We start from the raw sequence: 22888 nt of genomic DNA, 5'->3' as shown, positions 1-22888 counted from the left end.
TTTATTAGATTGCCCTCTGATGCTGGAATATGACACGGGGCAGTTGTTTAGTCCGGCAGTAGCTGGATAATCCGCTCAGACAGTTTGAGAGTTTGGCATATAAGTTGCGTCGATACCTTAGGCAGCGTTTCTTTTGAGTCCAGAGACTGGACATAAATTATTTCTTTGTGAAGTTTAATGGTCAGCCCCACTAGCACTTGTGCTATAAACACTGCGGAGGATAATTAAAGCTTATTCATTTATTTTTGTTTACATAAAGCTTGATTGCTTGCTGTTGTGAGGTTCTTATAATTCATCCTTTGGTTCTGATGAGGACCTTGGTCAATCCACTGACTACAGTCAACTCCCTTTATTGTGGACACCCTCGGGACCACGAGTTAGTGTCCTTAATAGCGAGAGTCTGTAATAGCTGGAATTTATTTTTGCTGGAAATTTAGCTGCTGTCCGTATTATTGGGGAGTCCATAATACCTAGGTTTCCCCAAGGCAAGAGTTGACTGTAGTTTACAGCCAATCCACCTCATGTGTAACCGGTATTTTTTTAAATTTGAACTGAGTTTTTAAATTTACATGTCAGTTTTGAACAATTTTTTTTTCTCTTAAATAAATCTTTGCACCTGTTCGAAACATATTGCGCTATTTGGCGCCTTTTTCAACAAATCTTGACTTTTCAAAGGCTGTAAAAGTTAGGAAATCTAGTCATCATCTGTCCCATGACCGAGCTAGTAAAGGGCATGGGTCTATTCCTTACTTGACGTCTCAAACTGATTTGCATTGTATTATGTCTTTGTGAAAATGCATGCAAAGCAGTTTGTGACGTCATGTAAGGAATAGACCCATGCCCCTTACTAGCTCGCTCATGGAACAGATGATGGCTAGATTTTGTAACTTCTACAGCCTTTAAAATGTCAGGATTTGGTTGAAAAAAGGCGCAAAAAGGCTCAATGGGTTTTGAACAGGTGTAAAAATATAAAAGCTATTGATTTTTCTCTAAATTACAGCATTAAGTATTTCAAGAATAACAATAATATTGTTTCCCAAGTATTTTGAATAAATTTTTTCTAGCTAATGTGTATTTTTCGGAAAGATTTCCAGAGAAATGTTCATTATTCCATTCAAATGCCGGACATTACAAAGAGAAATTTGAATGTTCATTTCATTCTCTGAAATACTGGTCACACGGATGTGGGTTGACTGTAATATTTGAGAGTTTTGAAACATAAAGAAAGTCACAGGACACTAGATTTACAGTGTCCACTCACTATTCCAAGAAATGGCAAAAGCTACATGTATAATCCAGGGCTAGAAAACTGCTACTCTTGTCTCAGGAACACTGTCTGGCACTTTTCAGGATAGATCCAGGACACTCTCAAAAGCTGCTGAAAACCCTGATTAGGTTGGCACGTGCGAGGGAACTTATCCTCGAAACTAGTCTATGTAAACAATTCCAAGCGACAAAGCTCCCTAGTGTGAATATTTGCCCATTCCATTCAAATTGCAGTTGTGGGGAATGAGGCTTGTCCAATCACAGAGCATCCATAGGGATCCTGTGACTTGTTCAGTTGTCAGGTCTTGTATCTTCAGGTTCTTTCTTTTCATCTTTGTACTGTTTATGCAACTAGTCCATGCATATTATCTACATGTATTCCAATACCAACTGGACAAGACATTAGTGCCCTTGTATAAACAATTCTATTTTATGTCCAGACTTGTTGCTATGACTTGCTCCTTTTTGTATGGTGTGTGTACAGCGTGTTGCAACAACTGTCACTGCAAGAACTCACTGTGACTTGCCCCGTTGTGTGTGTTGACCTTCTTTTAAATTAGACTTTTCATTTTTACCGGCTTATTTTCCTCTTAACTGGTTGTGTTTTCCCTTGGAGAAGCCAGATTCATTAAGCACAGAGTATTCACCAATGACTAGTAACGGAAACAAGAAAACATTGTTTATCACAGCTGTTAACGTTTCTTTTTTTCATAGACAGCTATTTCAATTAAAATTGTTGAAAAATCTGTGTGGCAAGGCCGCAAGGTGATATGGGTAATTTATTAAAGACTTAGCCAATAGCTCACCCTCCAGAAAATAATCGAAGGGGTGCCTGGAAAAAAGCCCTACATGTTAGTGACATCTGATAAATTGCTAAATTCTCCTTCCAAATTGCCTTGTTAAACAAAAGGAGAATTTTCAAGACCTTACATACATGTACATGTCCATCAAAAGTCACTTAGGATCCTATTCCGTGCACCCCGTCAAATCATGTACAGCTGTATATGTACAATGTATATACAGTGTTATTAAGCATTGGTATTACAAGGATGAATTGATGCTGATCACCATCAGGGCTTAAAGGGTTAAAACTGAACTTAACTAACACTGAAACATTGTGAGATTGTACAATGTAATACAGTTCACTTGTATTCAATATGGATTAAAGAATATTCATGATCAGATGTACATGTATTTATTTAATAATTGTTTATTTTCTGCTACAGGTGTAGGGGCCTTAAGATTCCTCAATGATCCTGAAATGATCCTGGTAGGGCACTTTGGCTATAATGTGGACTTTAACTGTACGACTGATGATCCAAATGCTACCGTAAGCCTGTTTCATTCCCCGCAGTTTGGACCTTTGACTGAAAGACCTCTTACACCAGGCAAACTTATTTTAAATGGACAAGTTTTTACGCTGATAAACCTTGTGAGATCAGATGGTGGGATGTATGCTTGTAAGGCAACTAGTGAATCAGGTGAAACTATCCAGTGGCCATTTGGTACGGGAAGGTTGCTGCTGTCTCAAAGTGAGTTGACGTACAGTTTTAGAATTATTGTTTAAAGGGGAAGTATCACACAAATCTGCTGTCATTTCAAAACCCAAAAATGTTTGTCTGTCAGCAGAAACAATAATATTGTCAAGTTTGTCATAAATTATCACCCCAGTGCAATAAAACTGTCGATCAGTGTCCTTGGCCAGACACAGAGTACATGTAGATCAGAATGGATTGAAACTTGAAAAATATTAGGCTAATGTTTTTCAAGTTCTCGCATTTTTGTTTCCAAAATGCGTTAGAACAGATCACGAGTTGTTCCTTTGAAGAATTGAGTTGATTTCTTTTCTCTTGTCATTGCTGATTGAAGGTCTTATTTCATCATTTTTAACTAAAGATACCAAAAACCCCATGATACTTTCCCTTTAAAGTACATTTTGCATCCCAGCAGTTACATGCACTACTGTAATTGCATGCCACTCAACAAACTTCCCTCACGTTGTCCAACGTTGAATCGTAGTAGATGTCAATCAGAGAAAAGGTGTTATAAAAGTCATTTATAAACATTGCTTCAATTTTTCTGTTCCAGTCTCAGTAAAACAGAGCCTTAACATGAATTCAATTATGGATCACTTGAATCAAATGCATACCCTAAAATCCCATGATGCATTTACTGTACATTGAAATTTTGGTGTTGTAAGTGGGCATGTTTCTACTTACATTTGAGATACTATTTTACATGTAGCACAAAGAAATTGTGTGTGAAAAAATGTTACATTATGTCTTGTGAAAGAAATGTGATGTTATGTCTTATGTCTGGTGAATAAAATGATAGAGTAGTTTTTCAGTCAATGGCACAGGCATGAGTGGAATCAAAGGCTCCTGTGAGCCAACTCGTGAATGTAGATGACACATAGTAATTGAAATTTAGACGGCTACGGAAACTTCCTTGAAAGCTAAAAAAAACTATATCTTTGCCCGATTATGTAACGAAAAATAACCATTCTTATACTCTTGTATTCTGATGCGCCGATTAAAAAAAAATCACGTGTTTCGTTATTCAAAGTTCATAGAAGCACGCCATGTGCAGCTATGTCATGCAAATTCGTGTCTTCGATAGTCCGGGGCTACTGGATTTTGCGATCGGGCTAGTGGATTCTAACCATCACTTGCCCGATGGGCAAGTGAAGTTTTTTTGGGAATTAAAATTACAAAATTACTGTAGGGCAAGCCGATCTCACAAAGGGAAATCTGTTCAACAAAGTATCGCATTACATTTCATGCCCGACATAAATGCGTGAAATTTTTCCTTTGGAGTTCAGTCCACGTAATCCTCAAGTAAAAATAATGAACTATGACAAGCTCTTGCTAAATAAGAATTATGTATCGACCGCGTCCTTTTGCTTTCCCATAAATTACCAGTTGTAAATTTCGAAAATGAAACATTTTTTCCCTTTGAAACCTCGATGAAAGCTGACAAGATCTTAAAGTGTTCATTTCACCAGAAATTCGCATAGTTTTGTTTACGACGTCAATGATGCGTGACATGGCACGGTCCGCTTTTGCGTGAAAACTGACAAATTAAATTATTTTTTAATTAAATTATTTCTAAATTAAGTTATTTTTAATTCTTAAAAGAAACTGCACTTTGTAAAAAAAAAAACGGAAAAAACCTATAACTTTGCTCAGACTCAACGAAAAATCTCCATTCTTACACTAAAATGATTGTCAAATTATTCATTACAGAATGAATGAGAGAATTCTGACGCGTCGTGAAAAAAATTTTCACGTTTTTTTGTTTTTCACTAATTGAGTTTACGACCCCGGACTTTCTGAAAAACTAAAAAAAAATTGTAACTTTGCTCAGATTGAACGAAAAATCTCCATTCTTGCACTGAATGATCGTCAAATTATTCTCTACATATTGAATAAGAATTTCCTGATGCGCCGTGAACAATAAATGTTCGCGTGTTTTTTTCCACTAATTGAATTTAAAACTCATTCACTGCGCACGCCCGAAAGTTAACGACAAAACCGACCGACCGACCGACCGACCGACCGACCGACCAAGTCAAAAGTCACCTATCGCTATAACTCGTTCATTGCGCTACGCGCATTCACGAGTTAAAAAGAAAATCCAAGTTCTCCCAACAGGATTTGAACCCACAACCTTCTGATTACTAGTTTGGATGCTCTACCACTGAGCTACAGGAGACTCCTGTTGAGAGGACTTAGATTTTCTTTTTCCAAGTATGCCTGTGTCATTGACTGAAAAAATACCTCTATCATTTTATTCAGCAGGCTTAAGACATAACATCACATTTCTTTCACAAGACATGTACACTGTAACTTAACATTTTTTCGCACTTGGTTAGTGTCCAGAAAGAATGAGCCAAGAAAGGGAACATTAACAGCCACTTTCCTTTTTTTGGCTCATGGCTCGTAAATTTAGAGAAATTTGGACTCCAAGTCCAAATCATCACTTGCGCCGTTTACATGTATTATCAGGTTAATTTCCTCTTAATTTATTAATATATTTAATGTTATGTTCTTAACCTGTCTTTGCAGATGTACTACCAAGCCACTTTGTGTTAATACCATCAAAAGCAATTTTTGTGTTGCAAGGAAAAAGCGGAAGTGTCACCTGTGAATCTGAAGGTGTTTCAGTTGTTACACTAAAGTGGGAAAAACAAACTAGCTCAGGATCATATGTGGACGTCGCTGCTGGCTGGGTGACAGTCATCAAAGAGACAAGTACCAACATGATTAGGGCTGTCCTCAAGATTACAAATGCTAAAGAGGATGATGCTGGTGTCTACAAATGCACAGTGGCAATAAGGAATAAATCAACTTTTAAGCTGATGCGAATAAGTGTTGTTGGTAGGTTTGTTTCTGCATGATGCATATGTATTTAACTTGATGTCAGTGGTGTTTATACATGTGTAGCACAAACACTACTTAGGTTACCTGCCCATATGCAGTTTTGGTGCATTTTTTTAAAATGGCAGTAGTACTGTACAGTGATGATCTAGCTGGGTGAGTGCTATTGATGAGTCCACTACTAACAACCCTAAGAATGTCTTTTTAGCCTTCATGGTTTGGTTGGGAGGGGCAGACCTTGATACATGCATTTTTCAACGTTTTCATTTCAGGTTCACTTTTGCATATGCCTTTAATTTTTGCACAGTTGCTACAAATTTTTCAAGACACAGATACATTTACAACTTACATTGCATTGCCCATATTTTCCTTGAAAAATAGTTATTGACATTGCAACCAGGATTATTCATGATTAAACTAACACTAGAATGATTTTACACTAGCTAAAATATGTTAAAAGACGAACGTTTAAAGTAATATTGTTTAAGAGATTTTAAATTATTGATAATCTTCAATCTTAATTTATTATATTGTATGATAAAATTAAATTGTGGTACTAAAAATATACATGTACATCTACTTGTACACGACATGTAAATACGGTCCTTAATTATGTAGAAAATACTATACAGTGGAACCTCGTTAATACGACCACCTTCAGGCCGTGAAAATGTGGTTGTAATAACGGGGTGGTCGGATTAACAAGGTTGTAAAACTGAGGAAATGACTGGAATTTCAATTCGATCAGGACCCAAAAAAAATGGTGGTAGAAATAAAGAGGTGGTCGTAAGGCGGGATTCCACTGTACTTCAAATTGATAACCTTCAATCTTAATCAGTACACAGAGTCCAAAATTGCGCTTTCCTGATCGCCAATGCGACTAAACATTTTGCACTGGCGACCAGAATTTCACTACTCGTCGCCAGCGGGCGATTAACTATTTCATGCGACGATCATTATACAAACAATAACTTTGATTTTCAGCCAAATCGATAAAAATAAAATTCAAAGCGGCCCGCCAATTGGTCACTTACTTTTTACCTTTCCACTGTGTTTGAAGTATAAAACTGATTTTCCTGTTATTATAAATCTATCACAACGCTTCACAGCTCGAGCAGTGCGAAGCTTCGCCGCCATGTTTTTTGAACGAGAAATGCTGCACGGTTGTGGCCCGGTGCAAACAACATGGCAATCCGTCGATCGTCTTGACAGAACGCGAAAGGAAAGATCGTTTACGGTTTTGAACATAGAGCAAAGAACCAACCGGCAGTTTTTCAATCGGGTACATTTCTTCTCCAAAAGGTAGAGACAGAGACAAGAGAAGGTATAAAGTTGACTTACAACATTTATAGCAGTCGTATGAAACTGCGTATATAGCCGGCATTCGATTCATTCGTCGTGGTTTTTCAGTGGTAGGTGTATAAATCGCCATTGCGGCCCCAAACGCAAACGCGTTCTCTTCGTTCTAATTCTTAAAAGAAAAATTGGCGACCAGAATTTTCCATCTGGCAACCAAAAATTTTGGTTTGTGTTTCGCTGCGAAGAAAAAATTTTATTGACGCTTTTTTTTTCTGCTTTTTGGCGATCACATTTTTCCATATGGCGACTGAAAAAAAAATTTCAGTCGCCACTTGGCGCCTGCCTAAAAAAGTTAATTTCGGACCCTGGTACATTGTGTGATGAAATTCAATTGTGGTACTAGAAATATAAATACAGTTCTTAATTATGCAGAATATGATAGATTTTCTATTGAAATGTCATTTTTTCTTTTATAAAAATGCTCCTTTTTGAGTTGAACATATTGTTTTGAGCCAGCATCAAATGTTATCTGTTATATGTAATCTGTTATTTTTGAGAGATATTTATTTCCAAAGGAGCATTTTAAAAGGAAGTCATAAAATTACTTATTAAAAAGTTAGTATTCCTTTTTTTTTTCTGAACAGCACAGGGAAGGGCAGGGTATACATAAAAAAAAAATCTCTGTGTATAAATTGAATTTTTCCTAAATGATGGATGGACAGCAGGGCTGCAAATAACTAACGGGCAGGCGCCGGTCATGTTGTCCGGTCAAACATGTTTTTGCTCGGACACTACCCGTTTTTGGCCGGTCAAATTGTAACAGTCGTAACTCTTGCGATAGTGAACCCAGATTGCACAGTAATCCTTTTATAACTAAAAAAACGACTGAATCCAAGTTGGTTTGGCAATAAAAATTACAAGTTACATGTAATAGTTTTACTACTCTTTACTGTGAAGCAGCCTCGCATTCAGTACGTAGAACGGTTACGCAAGATACAACCGCAATTGTCTGTTTTACTTTACATCTGGCCAAATCACTTATAATTAAATATTACACTTTCGCAATCGCCACATCATTTCTACAACTGAACTTTAAGTAAAATGTGCAGAATATATGAAAGCTGAAGGGTTCAATCAATCTCTTAATTAATTTGAAAAAAAGAAGCTAACTGAAACGTAAACATAAACAAGAAACACTTAACTTTAATTCATAAATTATCGTCTCAGGGTTTCGAAATTCGGCAGCACTGTATGCAATTGTATTAAATGCATGGCGTCTTATTCCAAGTACAATTGTTGCGCTCGCTGACTTTCTTCCATTTAGAATCCCTTTAAGACGACCTTATTCTTCCACTTTTTGTTATACGCTCCACTTTTGAGTTGCATGAAGTGATGAAATCACCAGAAAGCTTAGTAACCAGGTTGTGCCGGAAGTAACGTATAGTTTGTTCGCTTTTCGCACTTTGCAGCAAATGCTTCGTGGAGTATTCTTGGTGCCGCGTGATTATTCTTCGTGAGGGTGCTTTCGGGTCATTCATTCAATCAAACAAACAATCAATCACTTTATTTAAGAGTCAATCATGGTATCTAGCCAAAGGTAAAACCCTCTACTAATTGAAAATAATGGAAGACACGATGATTTGCGGTCGCGACAGGACTTGATGACATCGTGGAAATGTGCGACTACCGGGAATTTCTCGACCACAAATTTGTCTAGTTTTATTTTATTTTATTTATTTTTTTTTTTTTTTGGAAACATGAATGTTGTCCCTCGTGATTATCAAATAACTTTAAAAACTTAAAATTTCTCTGAACGAATCGGCAAAGGACCGGACAAGATGTCCGGCAATCCAAGGATTTGTCCGGTCAATAACCAATTTTGACCGGACATTGTCCGTTGACCGGCCGTTATTTGCAGCCCTGGACAGACTCCAGAAGAAAATAACTTGTATGTAGGGCTTTGTCTTTAAATTTAATTTGAAGCCATGTCATGTGCAAAAAGTAAGGCAAATGTGAACTACTTAAAATTTGACATACTGTAATGTGGATGAAATGCTCCCTGCTTAGAGTACTTATACCGTATTTGCATGTGTGTAGGCTGCACTTGTGTATAGGCAGCATCCCAAGTTTTGATCATGTTTTTGTAGAACAAAGTAATTTATTGCTTCTGCAAAAGGGGAAAAAAGTATGGCAAAGTTTATTCAAAATCTGCAGAGCATTAGTGGATCAGATCAATGGAGAAAGAAGAAGTATTGAACTGTAACATGGCAGCCATAAGGATTAAAACATGAATGGCTGGTTACATACATTTATATTTAAACAGAGTCTAACTTAGGCCCGGCTTAAGACAATCAGTGGGCCTCCAGATCTGTTTATTAGTGGTTTATGTTAAGTAGATATTTACGTTCGCAGAACGCCATTCTAATCTTGGTTGGTGTTCTTGTGGCTTACCATACCAAGAAAATTTGAGAATTTTTGGGTTGACAGCCAAATGTACCCCCTTATTACATTTTTCAGGGGTGGGCCGGTTGGGCCTTGGGCACAATTGTCTTGATTTCGTGTAGTCTCCCACGCAGTCGTTTTTAGGGGGACTCGTTTTACCTTGGGAGGCTGTCGTGTTACATTGTAAAATTGAGCCGAAGCAAAACAGGAACTAAACTCGATGGAGTTTGTGTAAAGTAGCCAGCAGACTGTGTTTGTCTCAGAGGCTTTGTTTCTTTCACTCTTCGACGAACGAGGACATATACGGGCCGCCCCTGTGACCAGTGCGTGGGAAGACTGCTGACCCGCAATGTTTTGAGCTTAACTTAGCTTAAATTTCATTTAGCCACATTTAAACTCATCATCAATAGATGATCTTGGGAACAGGCGCATAAAGGTGGTGGAGCCGGGCTGAACTTTGGCGGCAAGGAGGTATCCATGGCAACCCTGCGAACGGCCACCACCCAACCCCTCCCTCATCAGAGGTGCTTGGAAAAGGAGGGACCCGAGAAGCAGCAGGGGGAAATGGGACCTCCTACTCTGCACCCACCCAAGCACCAGCGCACAACTGAGCAAGCCAACACCAAACTTACCACACGTATGGAGAACCTTACAGGCGCCAACCCCTATGCTGAGATGGCCAAGCGGCTAAGCCAAATGTTTTGACAGGGTGGTTAGAGCTTCTGACGGGGTACAAATGTAAGACTGATAGGCGCTACTGGTCCAGCGCCCAAGTGCCTGTATCAGAATGATGATCAATCAGGTAGGCCACTACGAGCAGCGACAGTGGCTGCCCCGATCCGGAAACTGTGGCTTGAAAAATTCCCAGAGATGCCCGCTGCCAACAGTATCTGTCAACCTGGCGCATGACAGAGGCTGACCGTTCTGGAGAAGGAACAACGGACCAGGTGTGTTACCTTGAATGCCAAGGTACGCCATCATCGCATGGACAGCACATAGAGGAAAACTACCTCTGCCAATATGTATCGTGCACCCCTTGCGAAACGGATCTGTTTTATAGGCCTTGATTCTCACCCACATACAGGAAGGCAATGAGGAGGAGTCGAGCGAGATATCACGAACTGACAGCTGCAGAGAAGGCGAAAAGCTAGCTATGCTAGGGACAGTGAACTCCGCAGAACGAAGGGAACCGAAGTAAGCCAGGGTGCAAGCAGTCCAGAACATGCAGTGGTCAAACAAGGACATGTCTAGGGCCTTCCAAATGACCACCATGATGTTATCTGTGACCGGGAGGCGCTGTGTCGCAGGGGAACCCTGTACCCGTTTAATCCCCCTCAGGACCTGCTGTAGCTGCAAACAGTTCTGCAACGGATCAGGAAATCCTTGCTTGATATACAGGGAATGAATGACGGAAAGGTTAACTTTAATGGAGGAGTGCTGTACCGAGTCCGCCAAAAAAGAACCAAATAAACACAGAGTCCACTCATTGGCTGGGCAGGGTGAACCACTGGCATGGAGTTTCCCTGCCTGGCAGCAAAAGGTGTAGAACCTCCTCTGACTAGTTGCGTATGTCTGGTGAGTCGAGGGAGCCAAGCCATGCCCAAAAAATTGACAGAACCGTTGCTCTAGCAGACTGAGATCAAGCGATCAAGGAGAGGCTGTGGAATCTGGCAGGGAGATGGCTGGGCCTCTGGGGCAAGCTGCCTGAACTCCTGCCAATGAAAACGGGAAAGGGCATCAGCAATCTTTTTTTGTAGGCCTGGGACATGACATGAAGTAAAGGTAAAGCCAAAACGCGCAGCGCAATGCAAGAGCTCACGAAGAAGATGCATTAAAACTGGCACTTTTGAAGACCTCGCACAAAGTATCGCAATCATGGCGGCATTGTCAGAATGGAACAGTATGTGCCTTCTGGTCCATTGAGAACCCCACAGGTGAGCCGTGATCTCCACATGAAAAAGTTCCTTGTAAGCGGTGGACTGCTGAACCTGGGGTATAGCCCATCCGCCATAGAAACCACATACCCCGGAAGTAAGCACCAAAGCCTATGGCACCAGCTGCATCTGAAGTTACCTCAAGATCAGTGGCTGAATCCATACCAGGATAGAGCCAAAAACGGACGCCGTGCCAAGAGTCTAAGCACTCATGCCACCATTGGAGATCAAGCTGAAATTCCTGATTGAGGCAAATGGGATGATCACCCCGATGAAAACAGCACAATAAGTTGATCACGCGGCAAATAAATGTTCTCCCAGGCCATATCACCTTGGCTGCATGATGCAGGTGCCCAATGAGGGATTCCAGTTCTCTCCTTCTGCACCAGTGACTAGGGCACTAGGAGTGAATCAGATCCCGAAGAGCGGCGAGTTTTTCTGCAGGCAGACGCGCAACTTGGTGAACAGAATCCAGTTCAATGCCAAGGACAATTAGAGATGTGGACGGTCCTACGCACTTTTTGGGGTGTAGGGGTAAACCCAACCGCTTGCAAACGGATAAGGCAGTGCTGAAGTTAACAAGGCACTGGCTGGAATGTGGAGGACTGGCGCTAATGAAATCGTCCAGGTAGTGTAACAGGTCAGAAACACGATGACGGTTCAACAGAATCCATTCGACCATATCCGCCACAGAATTAAAAATAAACGGAGCCGAGCAGAGGCCAAAGGGAAGAGCAAGCTCCACATAAAGTTGTCCACGCCATTTCATGCCCAAAAGAAAACAATCGTCAGGATGGACGGCGATGTTAGGATAGGCGGATTCAACATCAAATTTCGCCATGATGGTTCCAGGCCCATAGCGCGACACCATTTGAATGATTTGGTCAACTGTAATGTACTGCAAGGTGAACTCGTCAGGTTCATTACCATCGTTAACGTTGGAGTCCCCGGGAGAGGATAAGTCAACGATCAGTCGCCACTTACCCGGTTGGCCCTTTTTTGGAATAACCCCAAAGCTACTGACATGGAGCCTAGAAAGGGGAGGGGAGCTGAAAGGGTCCGCAACCCTGCCCATCGACACTTCAATAGCCAAGTACTCGTCAATGACTTTTGAATGAAGGCAAGCTGATGTCTTGTTTTTCTTGGCCGACCTAAGTTTTTGGGAGGAGTGAAAGCCCAGTTTGAAGCCATGCTGAAGACCCTGAAGGACAAAGGAGAGTAGCTGCTGGTTGGGGTGACCCGCCAATTCCCGAGAGAATTCCTCCACATTGAGAGGGGACACCATGGACACTGGGGGCAAGATGGCCTCAGCTAGGGAGACAAGAGAAAAAACATCTGCATAGGAACGACTTGACACAACAATAACCATGAAGCAAAAACTTTATTAATAAGCTATGGAGCTACGAGCTACGAGCATCTAAACATTAACCACTACGGCAAAATTAACGTGCGCTGCGCAAACTTAAGTGCCAAACGCACGGGCACTGCAAAGTGACAAAAGCTACCACTGCAATGCAGGTAGCTAGGAAACAAAACAACAATGTGCAACAAAAGCAAGCGAAACGCCTATTAAGAGCCTACATTACGCACGACTAGCCCACGACAAGTGCTGGACCACGTCAGCCAAGCTGGGGCCCGCCGAACTAACGGGATGCTAAAGGCAACAGCAGAAACAGGGTGAAAACAGAACCGATAGGCGGAAAACAGGTCACGTCAGATCCCTAGAAGCGCTTGGACTTGGCTTGGGGTGCAGAGAACGGAGCTGGGGAGGCTGGACAGCGTTTTGACTCGCGCGTGGGTCGACTCTCAGAGCACTCTGAACACGAAGAAGAACAATGACGTGTACGCCAGAGAAGATGTCGACGCGGACGACGAAGGCTCTGGAGAAAAAGCCACACTGGACAAACTGTTGTTCATGGTCTGCAAAGAAGGCATAGCTCCAAGAAACGACAGAGCGAATAAACGATGAAGCACGATCGAGTAAAATCACAGCAGCAGACAAACAGCTAAGTGCAGCCAAGCAAATGCAAACAGCGAATGACCTTTGGGCGAGCAAAGCAACTAAAACAACTGCATGAAAACGTCACAGTGTCCCTGCTAGGTCTCCCGGGCCACCCCGTGACCATGTGTGGGAAGACTGCTGACCCACATTGTTTCGAGCTTAACTTAGCCTAAATTTCATTTAGCCACATTAATTAAAGACGTTTCGAAAATATTTTGCAAATGTCACTCAACCTAAATTATAATTTTTCTCTGTCAGATCTGTCACGTACTCGAGTTTGCCCATAATCTCGTAGCTTCAGGGTGAAAAAGTGAAATAATCCCTCATGCTCCAGATGTTTCTTCACCCTCAAAGTTAAGATTTTTATTAACTTTGCTTTATTCAGGCTGGGTAATTAGCAGTTAAACTGTGGTTATTAATTTGGAAAGGAAACTTCAAATATTCTGTGAAGATGATGATTATTGCAATAAAGAAAAGTTGCATAAAGAGTAAAACGAACGAAATAAGTCAAATTAAAACGAACAGGAAAGCGCCCACCATACCTAAGTTTTGTCCTATGTAAGGAATCGAACACACTCCAATAATCTGATTACTACTAGTAAATATTTTTCTAGTCTGGGATGCAAGCCTTCTTGTAACTGTCGGCAGTAGACAATGTTTAGATACAATTGAAGGGGTGCCTGGAAAAAAGCCTTAAGTGACTTCTGTTAAATTGCTAGATTTACCTTCCAAATTTTCTTGTATTCACTTGTGAAACAAAAGGAGAATTTGACCTTACATCAAAAGTCACTCAGGGCCGTATTCCGCGCACCCCTTCAATTGTTGGCAAAATTGAAAATGACTTCGAACGTGGTTTTGACACCATCTAAACTGACCCAAAGAAACTTCTTCGTAATGTGTTAATATACATGTAGCTTGGTTAAATTTTATTGTTTATAACATGTTTATGCCCATGAGTAGCGAGAAGAACTGAAAATGAGACAAAGTGATGGTAAATGTACAGTATATTGCGTGAAATACTTAGGGTAGAGAACAAAGCAGATTGGCAGCTACTGTAAAGATATGCTTGGTCCATTTCTTGATTGAAGTTATTGGTAGATGTTGAGCCCAAGACATGCAGGACTCTGAGCAGGAACTAGGGTAACTAGGATGCCCAGAGAGACTATGTGGCTGTCATTTGGGCGGGGTGTAGGATATCACCATGTGCTTAAGAAAGATTATTATTGACTGTATACTTTTGCGTAAACAAAATTATGTAATTTGCACACTAAAAGTCGTCAATGTTGCGGTGAGTTTTTTTTTGGTGAAGTTTGACTGTACTGCATCATTGGGGAATTTGTGGCTTAATATTGGTTGTGCTAATTGTAATACTTTTTTTTTTTTAATTAAAGCCCCTGGTCCACCCTTGATTAAACCCTATACTGGGAAAACAGCAATCAAAGAGGGAGAAGAGAAGTTTCTTAGATGTGCAGCAGAGGGTTCTCCTAAACCAGATGTCGCTTGGTACAGAGATGGCAAGAAGCTGAATACAACAGACTGCAAAAATGATCCAAAGAGCTGTGAGAACATTGTGTACGAGGTTTATGAACAGGGCGATGACTCGCCACTGCACACTAGATACACAGATGGAGTTCTTAAAATACGAAAAGCATTGTATCCAAGAGACGATGGAGAGTTTAAATGTGTTGCATCAAATGGCAATTTGCCAAATGCTGAGTTGACTATTGACCTTAATGTGCAAGGTATGTCTGGCAAATATTGTAATTGTTAATTAATAATATTGTTATCTACAAAGCCAGTTATTTTCAGTTGATTTCCACGTACAGTGACTTACAAGGCATGATTTGCCTATGACGACTTCATGCAGAGATCTAAGACAGTGTTTCAGATTAGAGAGGGATCTCAGGTCAAAAACCCGACAAGCCTCGCTTCCTGACTCGACAAAATAAATGGTAAACTAAGAAAGATTTAGAGAGAATCAGAGCTATTGACCCCTCAAAATTCTTCATTGACTCTCTGATTTTGAAAGTTACAGTACACTGTAACTGGAACAATATAAGAGCCAGCTAGCGCTACTGATGAATTTCACCATCTGAAATAATATTTCAACAGAACACAGATACTTGAGGCTAATTTTAAAGTTACAGTGCACAGTCCAAAAGAGCCAGCTGGGTTTACTAATGGCCTGCTAAGTTCTGGGTAGTCTATCTCACAACCAGTTGGATTTAATACAAGTCCCCCTATGAAATACATAATATCTTATTCGATGGTTTTACATATAATACGCGCGGTTATTTTGCGAGTTGCCTAGTATTTTTCCGAGCCCCAAAGGGGTGAGGAAAAATATGAGTTTACATTGAGAAAATTACGTTTAAGGTGCATCTGTACCTTAGCAATCTACCAATTATTATTTATTATTCCACTATTATGTCATTTCACCAAATAAGGTCAAGAGAACGCGCAAAATATGAGACCATAATACACTGTAGTGTCCCGGTTTGACCGGTTTACAATAGAGCGAATACAGACAAAGACATTTCACTGGCTTTCTGTGTTGTTTACGTCATTCGCACGCGCCGAAACTGATGGACAGATACATAATGCTGGGTGTACTTCAACACTCTTTCTAGAAAGGAAAAGCTAAAATAACAAAATCTTTTGTAGTGGAATAATAAATCTCTTATGTTATATGTTCCCGGTGTTGTGGTCTGGTCTTTGTGCGTATATTCCGTATATCTTGGGTCCGCAGTAATTGGCCTTAGCTGTTGCGGTATCCCTGTCCATATTGGACAAAGCTAAATAAATTATGCGATGGTTTTACATATAATACGCGTGGACATTTTGCTCATTGTAAAAGAATTTTTTTAAAAACTTTTTGTTCAAATGAGGTTACTAGGTGCGTGAAAATCCAGTGAGCAAGCTCTTTAAAAAACTTCATTAATTAGACTTTTTCCCCTGGATAGATGACTTTTTTGGATGACATTACTGTACCTCAGTTAACTTTTGTATCTGGTCTTATTCCACATACATACAGTTTCACCCAAGATCCATCATCACATAAACCAACACGTGGCTCAAGAAGGCAAAGAAACAGAAGTGTTTTGTGTCATTGAGAAGGGCAACCCACTGCCGACATTCAAATGGCAATACCAACCGTTGGGTTGTACCGATGAAACCACAAACTGCCCCCCTGATGAAAGCCAATGGGTAGCTGTTCCTACAAGGCTGATGGTCACACCTACAGCAACACCAACGAATAAGAGTATTGTTAAAGTTGAGAAAGATGAAGCTAATACATTTTACCGGTGCCAAGCATCAAATTCTTTGGGAAATGACTCTCAGGTCGTAAAATTGGTTCGAACTGGTAAGAAAGGGTAGTTTCCTTTTAAGTTTTTTTCTTTTTCAACTTGCATGTGCTGCCATTTTCAATGTTACGTACATACACGTAGCAATCATCTTTTGACATGGCATTTAAAGTGCAAATGAGGGGAAAATCAAATAATATGTTACAGGTTTTTGGGCTTCAAGGTGATATAAATTTTTTAGACCTTGAACTGCAAGAAAAAGCATTATTCAGACCAACCTGACAAAAGTATACCCATAAAAAGACTGCTCAAAAGTATGTACATGTAAAATGCATCCGATATTAACCAATATTTACTGAGCCTGAGGCAAATTAAAAAAACAACAATAATTAATATTGTTTTAGTATAATTACTCAGGTGATTATCAGAGAAAAACAAGAAGGGTCCCCAAAAAATAATGTTGATTTTGCTGGTTTGTTTCAAATAATTTGTCATGCGCCAATGAACAGAGACACTCAGTCTGCTGATCACATGCCCAATCAATAAACTGTACACGGCCTCAAGCAGAATGTTAGTATTCTTTTAACTGCCGCTTCATTAAGGCAAAGCATTGACTTCTGTGAATGTTGTGTTTCTCCAACCCATTTACCAAAATAGATGGAGATTAACTAGGCTGTTTGGTGTAAAACTCGAGGATCACAAGTGTTATCGACAGTACTTTATTGCACAATTTTTGTTTACTTTATTGCACAATTTCTTGTTCATTATTTCGCCTGTTAACTGACTTTTATAAATTGCCCTCAAAGATACTTGTGAGCTGCTTCAGGTAGGAATTAAGAGTGCCTGACTGTAACTTTCGAGAATCGCTGGCCAAGCTTGAAAAATCGAAACTCCTGATAATTTGCCTGAAGTTTACTTTTGGGGAACTATCTTCGAAAATATTATTTGAATGTTCTGGAAATTTTTAGTTTTCGAGAATTTTGGAGAAAACGAAATAACGGGTTTTGCCTCATTAATTATGCAAAAATCTCACTCAAAATTAGCCAAGTTCAATACGCTTGTGTTGAAACAGTACGCAACGCTAGAAAGCGAGGTCGGTTTTGAATAAGATCATAACTCACCTAATTTCTATCAATGGGACCTATGTAAACTTTTGTAGAACTTTGGAGGGTTTTATGGCTCTTTGAAAAATTGACATTTTGAGGACTTAGCGATGAGGCGAAAATTGAGTAAGTTTGAAGGTTTAAAATGCATCTTGGTATGTCAGGTATCGACTCGAGAGGAACATTGTGATAAAGCTTGGGTCTTCGTCTTTAATAATACGAAATAAAAAATCTGGGCAATCAATGCACGCGCTGACGAAAACCAAAGTTAGAGAAGCTTCGTTAACAAATTTGCATAATTCGCAACTGTTGAGAAAATGCAATGTTGTGGCGACTCGGTGAAAACATTGACCCAGGGTATCTTCAAATGGTTATTTTACCCCACATTGCATTTGTCTGTTTCTTTTTCTTGTTTAATAACGTGGTAGAAAAGGTCTGGAAAAAAAATTCGTGATCGGAAAACAAAATATTCGTCAAATTCTGGTGGGAAATTTGCATAGTGCAAATCTTCCAATAAATCTTTCTGCAAAGGAATCTGATTGGGAAGGTTTCGTTAAGAGACCATTTGACCGAAACACCCCACATAAAAGGAGTTAAAACAACGTTTAATAATTCGATTTTAACCAATTATTGTCGAATCTTAACCTTTAAATTAATAGTGCCAAACTGATACTCGCTATTGCGTTACCTGCGTCACGTCAGTAGCTGTCGATAAGTCTTAGAATATAATGCCCACAAACCAACTTGTGCTGCGAAATTGCCAATTACAACAACTAGAAAACAGACCTTTATTTACTGGCATATGAGTGGTTTTGATAAAAATAAAAAGTTCACATGACACTTGAATCACGTATAAAAGATACATGCTTGTCAAATGAGATGCGAAAGTTGGACATAGGGTCGGTCAAAGTGAATATTTTTAATTAAATCAAGTTTGTTTACTGGAATGCATGCTTTTTCAAATAGCTAGTCCAACCTTCTTCAGTAGCCTTTCAAATAATGATCACTCAGAATTGGGTCAGTCAAAAAAACTCTCAATTCGTGTTGTTTGATACTGCACCTTCGCAAGTGACTGAAAAACAATGTCAGCTGGCACGCCATATTTTAACGTAATTACTGGTATGAAATATCACACATGCACGGATACACGCTTCAAAAAACCTGTGTGCCAATTTCCCTTTGACAAAATAATAACCTACCTACAGTCCACATTGGCTGTAGGGCATGCATTTATCTTTGTCGAATGTCAACAACAGACACACGGGTATCTCAGTGACACTTTATACACGCAATGTTTACTACATACATCACAGGTAGCCGAAGCTCTATGACCTTTGTTTGACCTTTATATTTTGATGTCACGATGAGTGTTACGCAATGGCGTTAATCATTACGGTTTGTATGGGAATTTACGAACGTGTTTTGGAGTCGAAAATAAAGGGCATAAATTGAACAAAAATTGCTTACCTTGTCTCCTTGATCTCTTGCCAGTGTTTGTGCGCCATATTTTGGCCATTTTAATACGATTCCAGTGGGTTTTTAAAGGTTTGCTGAGCATATTCCTCGCTCTATATCCTGCTATATATGTCCCCACTTCAGTAGCAAAAGTTTTCGTTGCAACGTAAACAATGAGGTCAGTATAAAGTCTGAGTCGCGGACAAAGGACTGCGGACCACGGACTGGGTATAAAAGAGAAACTAAAGTGAGCGGAGGACTTCGGACTACCGACTACGGACTACTGGGTTTAAAGGAGAACTGAAGTCTGAAAATAATATCTTTCTTGTATTCATTCTCAGTAAGTTTAATATGTATCAAATCAAGTTTCGGTGGTTGTTTCTGTCCCTTTATTGTTTTTTTGTTTTTTTTTAGAAACAAAAGAAGGACTTGGAATAAAATAGTGAGGATCGACGGTGCAAACATAAAATCTTGCTTTATCTCAGCGAAACAGCTGGATTTTTAATACGCCGCTGAAGAGAACCGTCATTTTAGTTTTAAGCATTCATCTCAGGGTTCGATAAATTCGCAAAAGGATGTTTGATGATCATGATCAGCCAATGAGCCCACGTGCACAATCATCTAGATGTCGTACATAGGCATGTATGCAGTAGACATTTCGTGTATACAGTGTCACTGAGATACCCGTGTTTCTGTTGTTGACATTCGACAAAGATAAATGCATGCCCTACAGCCAATGTAAACTGTAGGGCGTGCAGTCAGTCCATAGTCCGTAGTCCATAGTCCTCCTATCCTAATACGAATTTTATGCCCACCCCGTGGTCTGCAGTTCTTCGTCTGCGACTCGTGTTTTATAATGACTGCGTTGTTAACGTTGCAAATTTATTTCAAAGAATACTATTGCTACCAAAGTGACCTCGATTTTGGAGATCTACATCTATTTAACAATTAGATTATGAGCTCGAGATTTCTATCGCGTGATAGCTGATGAGGGCGCAGCCCGAATCAGCTATCACGCATAGAAATCGAGAGCGAATAATCTAATTGTTTTAGTATAAATCTACTAGTCGGTCAAAACTAAACAAGTAAATTATCTATTTCCTCATCGTAGACACTTCGAAAACGCGACGAAGCGGCCGCCATTTTGTTGAAAACCGCTACTCACTATCTATCACAGAATAGATAGCGAGTAGCGTAGCCAATCAGAGAACGGCATTCGTGATAGAACACTAGTAGATTTATACTAAAGTGGGATATCGTATAGAGGGAGGAAAATTTTCAGCAAACCTTTAAAAACCCACTGGAATTGTACTAAAATGGCCAAAATAAGGCGCACAAACACTGGTAAGAGATCAATGGGACAAGGTAAGCAATTTTTGTTCAATTCATGCCCTTTACTTTCGACTCCAAAACACGTTCGTAAATTCCCATACAAACCCTTATAATTTACGCCATTGCGTAACACTCATCGTGACATCAAAATATAAAGGTCAAACAAAGGTCATAGAGCTTCGGCTACCTGTGATGTATGTAGTAGACATTGCGTGTATACAGTGTCACTGAGATACCCGTGTGTCTGTTGTTGATATTCGACAAAGATAAATGCATGCCCTACAGCCAATGTGGACTGTAGGTAGGTTATTATTTTGTCAAACGGAAATTGGCACACAGGTTTTTTGAAGCGTGTATCCGTGCATGTGTGATATTTCATACCAGTAATTACGTTAAAATATGGCGTGCCAGCTGACATTGTTTTTCAGTCACTTGCGAAGGTGCAGTATCAAACAACACGAATTGAGAGTTTTTTTGACTGACCCAATTCTGGGTGATTATTATTTGGAATGCTACTGAAGAAGGTTGGACTAGCTATTTGAAAAAGCATGCATTCCAGTAAACAAACTTGATTTAATTAAAAATATTCACTTTGACCGACCCTATGTCCAACTTTCGCATCTCATTTGACAAGCATGTATCTTTTAAACGTGATTCAAGTGTCATGTGAACGTTTTATTTTTATCAAAACCACTCATATGCCAGTAAATAAAGGTCTGTTTTCTAGTTGTTGTAATTGGCAATTTCGCAGCACAAGTTGGTTTGTGGGCATTATATTCTAAGACTTATCGACAGCTACTGACGTGACGCAGGTAACGCAATAGCGAGTATCAGTTTGGCACTATTAATTTAAAGGTTGAGATTCGACAATAATTGGTTACAATCGAATTATTAAACGTTGTTTTGACTCCCTATATGTGGGGTATTTCGGTCAAATGGTCTCTTAACGAAACCTTCCCAATCAGATTCCTTTGCAGAAAGATTTATTGGAAGATTTGCATTATGCAAATTTCCCACCAAAATTTGACGAATATTTTGTTTTCCGATCACGCATTTTTTTTCCAGACCTTTTCTACCACGTTATTAAACAAGAAAGAGAAACAGACAAATGCAATGTGGGGTAAAATAACCATTTGAAGATACCCTGGGTCAATGTTTTCACCGAGTCGCCACAACATAGCATTTTCTCAACAGTTGCGAATTATGCAAATTTGTTAACGAAGCCTCGCTAACTTTGGTTTTCGTCAGCGCGTGCATTGATTGCCCAGATTTTTTATTTCGTATTAGTAAAGACGAAGACCCAAGCTTTATCACAATGTTCCTCTCGAGTCGATACCTGACATACCAAGATGCATTTTAAACCTTCAAACTTACTCAATTTTCGCCTCATCGCTAAGTCCTCAAAATGTCAATTTTTCAAAGAGCCATAAAACCCTCCAAAGTTCTACAAAAGTTTACATAGGTCCCATTGATAGAAAGTAGGTGAGTTATGATCTTATTCAAAACCGACCTCGCTTTCTAGCGTTGCGTACTGTTTCAACACAAGCGTATTGAACTTGGCTAATTTTGAGTGAGATTTTTGCATAATTAATGAGGCAAAACCCGTTATTTCGTTTTCTCCAAAATTCTCGAAAACTAAAAATTTCCAGAACATTCAAATAATATTTTCGAAGATAGTTCCCCAAAAGTAAACTTCAGGCAAATTATCAGGAGTTTCGATTTTTCAAGCTTGGCCAGCGATTCTCGAAAGTTACAGTCAGGCACTCTTAAGTCCTTTGTTGACTTCACTAAACAAGTACTTTGTTGTCGCAGATGGAAATTTTTTGATGTGACTTTAGATGGTGGTTGAGAGCCGCTCGAACCGACAACAAACTAGTTTCAGATTATAAAAACTGTTGTCTTTTCTATTCACTGAAACGTACAGTAAAACTCAGAGAGACATTTATTCATCTCGTTTACTTCCATTCTTTCAACTTCTCTCTAAAATTCATTTTGTTTGTGAAATCAAAATCTTGCTCGGATTTAGCTTAATTTTTTGTTTTCATTTTAAGCCATCAACATCGACAACATTTCCACTGCAATTTACAAGGGCTCTGTTTTACAATAATTAGCAAAATTTTCATACCTTGCCCTCAAGAAGTGCCCTTCAGAATTGCATTTTCTTTCATCCTATTTTCTTCTTCCTCAGAAACGTCAACAAATCGCTAAGTGGCCATTTTGAAAATTAGTGCTCCCGCTATAATCTTGCACCTCGCCCGAGGCAATTATAGCAGGACATGATGCAATCCTTGACCAATCAGATGAACAGAATCTCTATAATCACCTGAGTAATTATACTAAGTAGGTTTTATCTGTTTCCTTCAGAATGCTC

The 22888-nt window shown here is 39.6% G+C and overlaps 1 protein-coding gene across 1 annotated transcript in view; it reads left to right on the top strand.

Moving 5' to 3' along the window:
* LOC146481490 (vascular endothelial growth factor receptor 1-like) overlaps nucleotides 1–22888 on the top strand; it is a 36858-nt gene that overhangs the window by 1038 nt on the left and 12932 nt on the right. The window contains exons 2-5 of the mRNA XM_085108237.1: nucleotides 2493–2798; nucleotides 5334–5645; nucleotides 14714–15064; nucleotides 16357–16686. Of these exons, the coding sequence (XP_084964363.1) occupies nucleotides 2493–2798; nucleotides 5334–5645; nucleotides 14714–15064; nucleotides 16357–16686 (1299 nt within the window). The remainder of the gene's footprint in view (nucleotides 1–2492; nucleotides 2799–5333; nucleotides 5646–14713; nucleotides 15065–16356; nucleotides 16687–22888) is intronic.

This window comes from Pavona decussata, unplaced genomic scaffold, assembly GCF_977016875.1.
Source record: "Pavona decussata unplaced genomic scaffold, jaPavDecu1.1 SCAFFOLD_49, whole genome shotgun sequence".
NCBI classification, from domain to species: Eukaryota; Metazoa; Cnidaria; class Anthozoa; order Scleractinia; family Agariciidae; genus Pavona; species Pavona decussata.
Note: the sequence above shows the minus strand (reverse complement) of the source record. Positions and strands in the feature narration are given on the sequence as shown.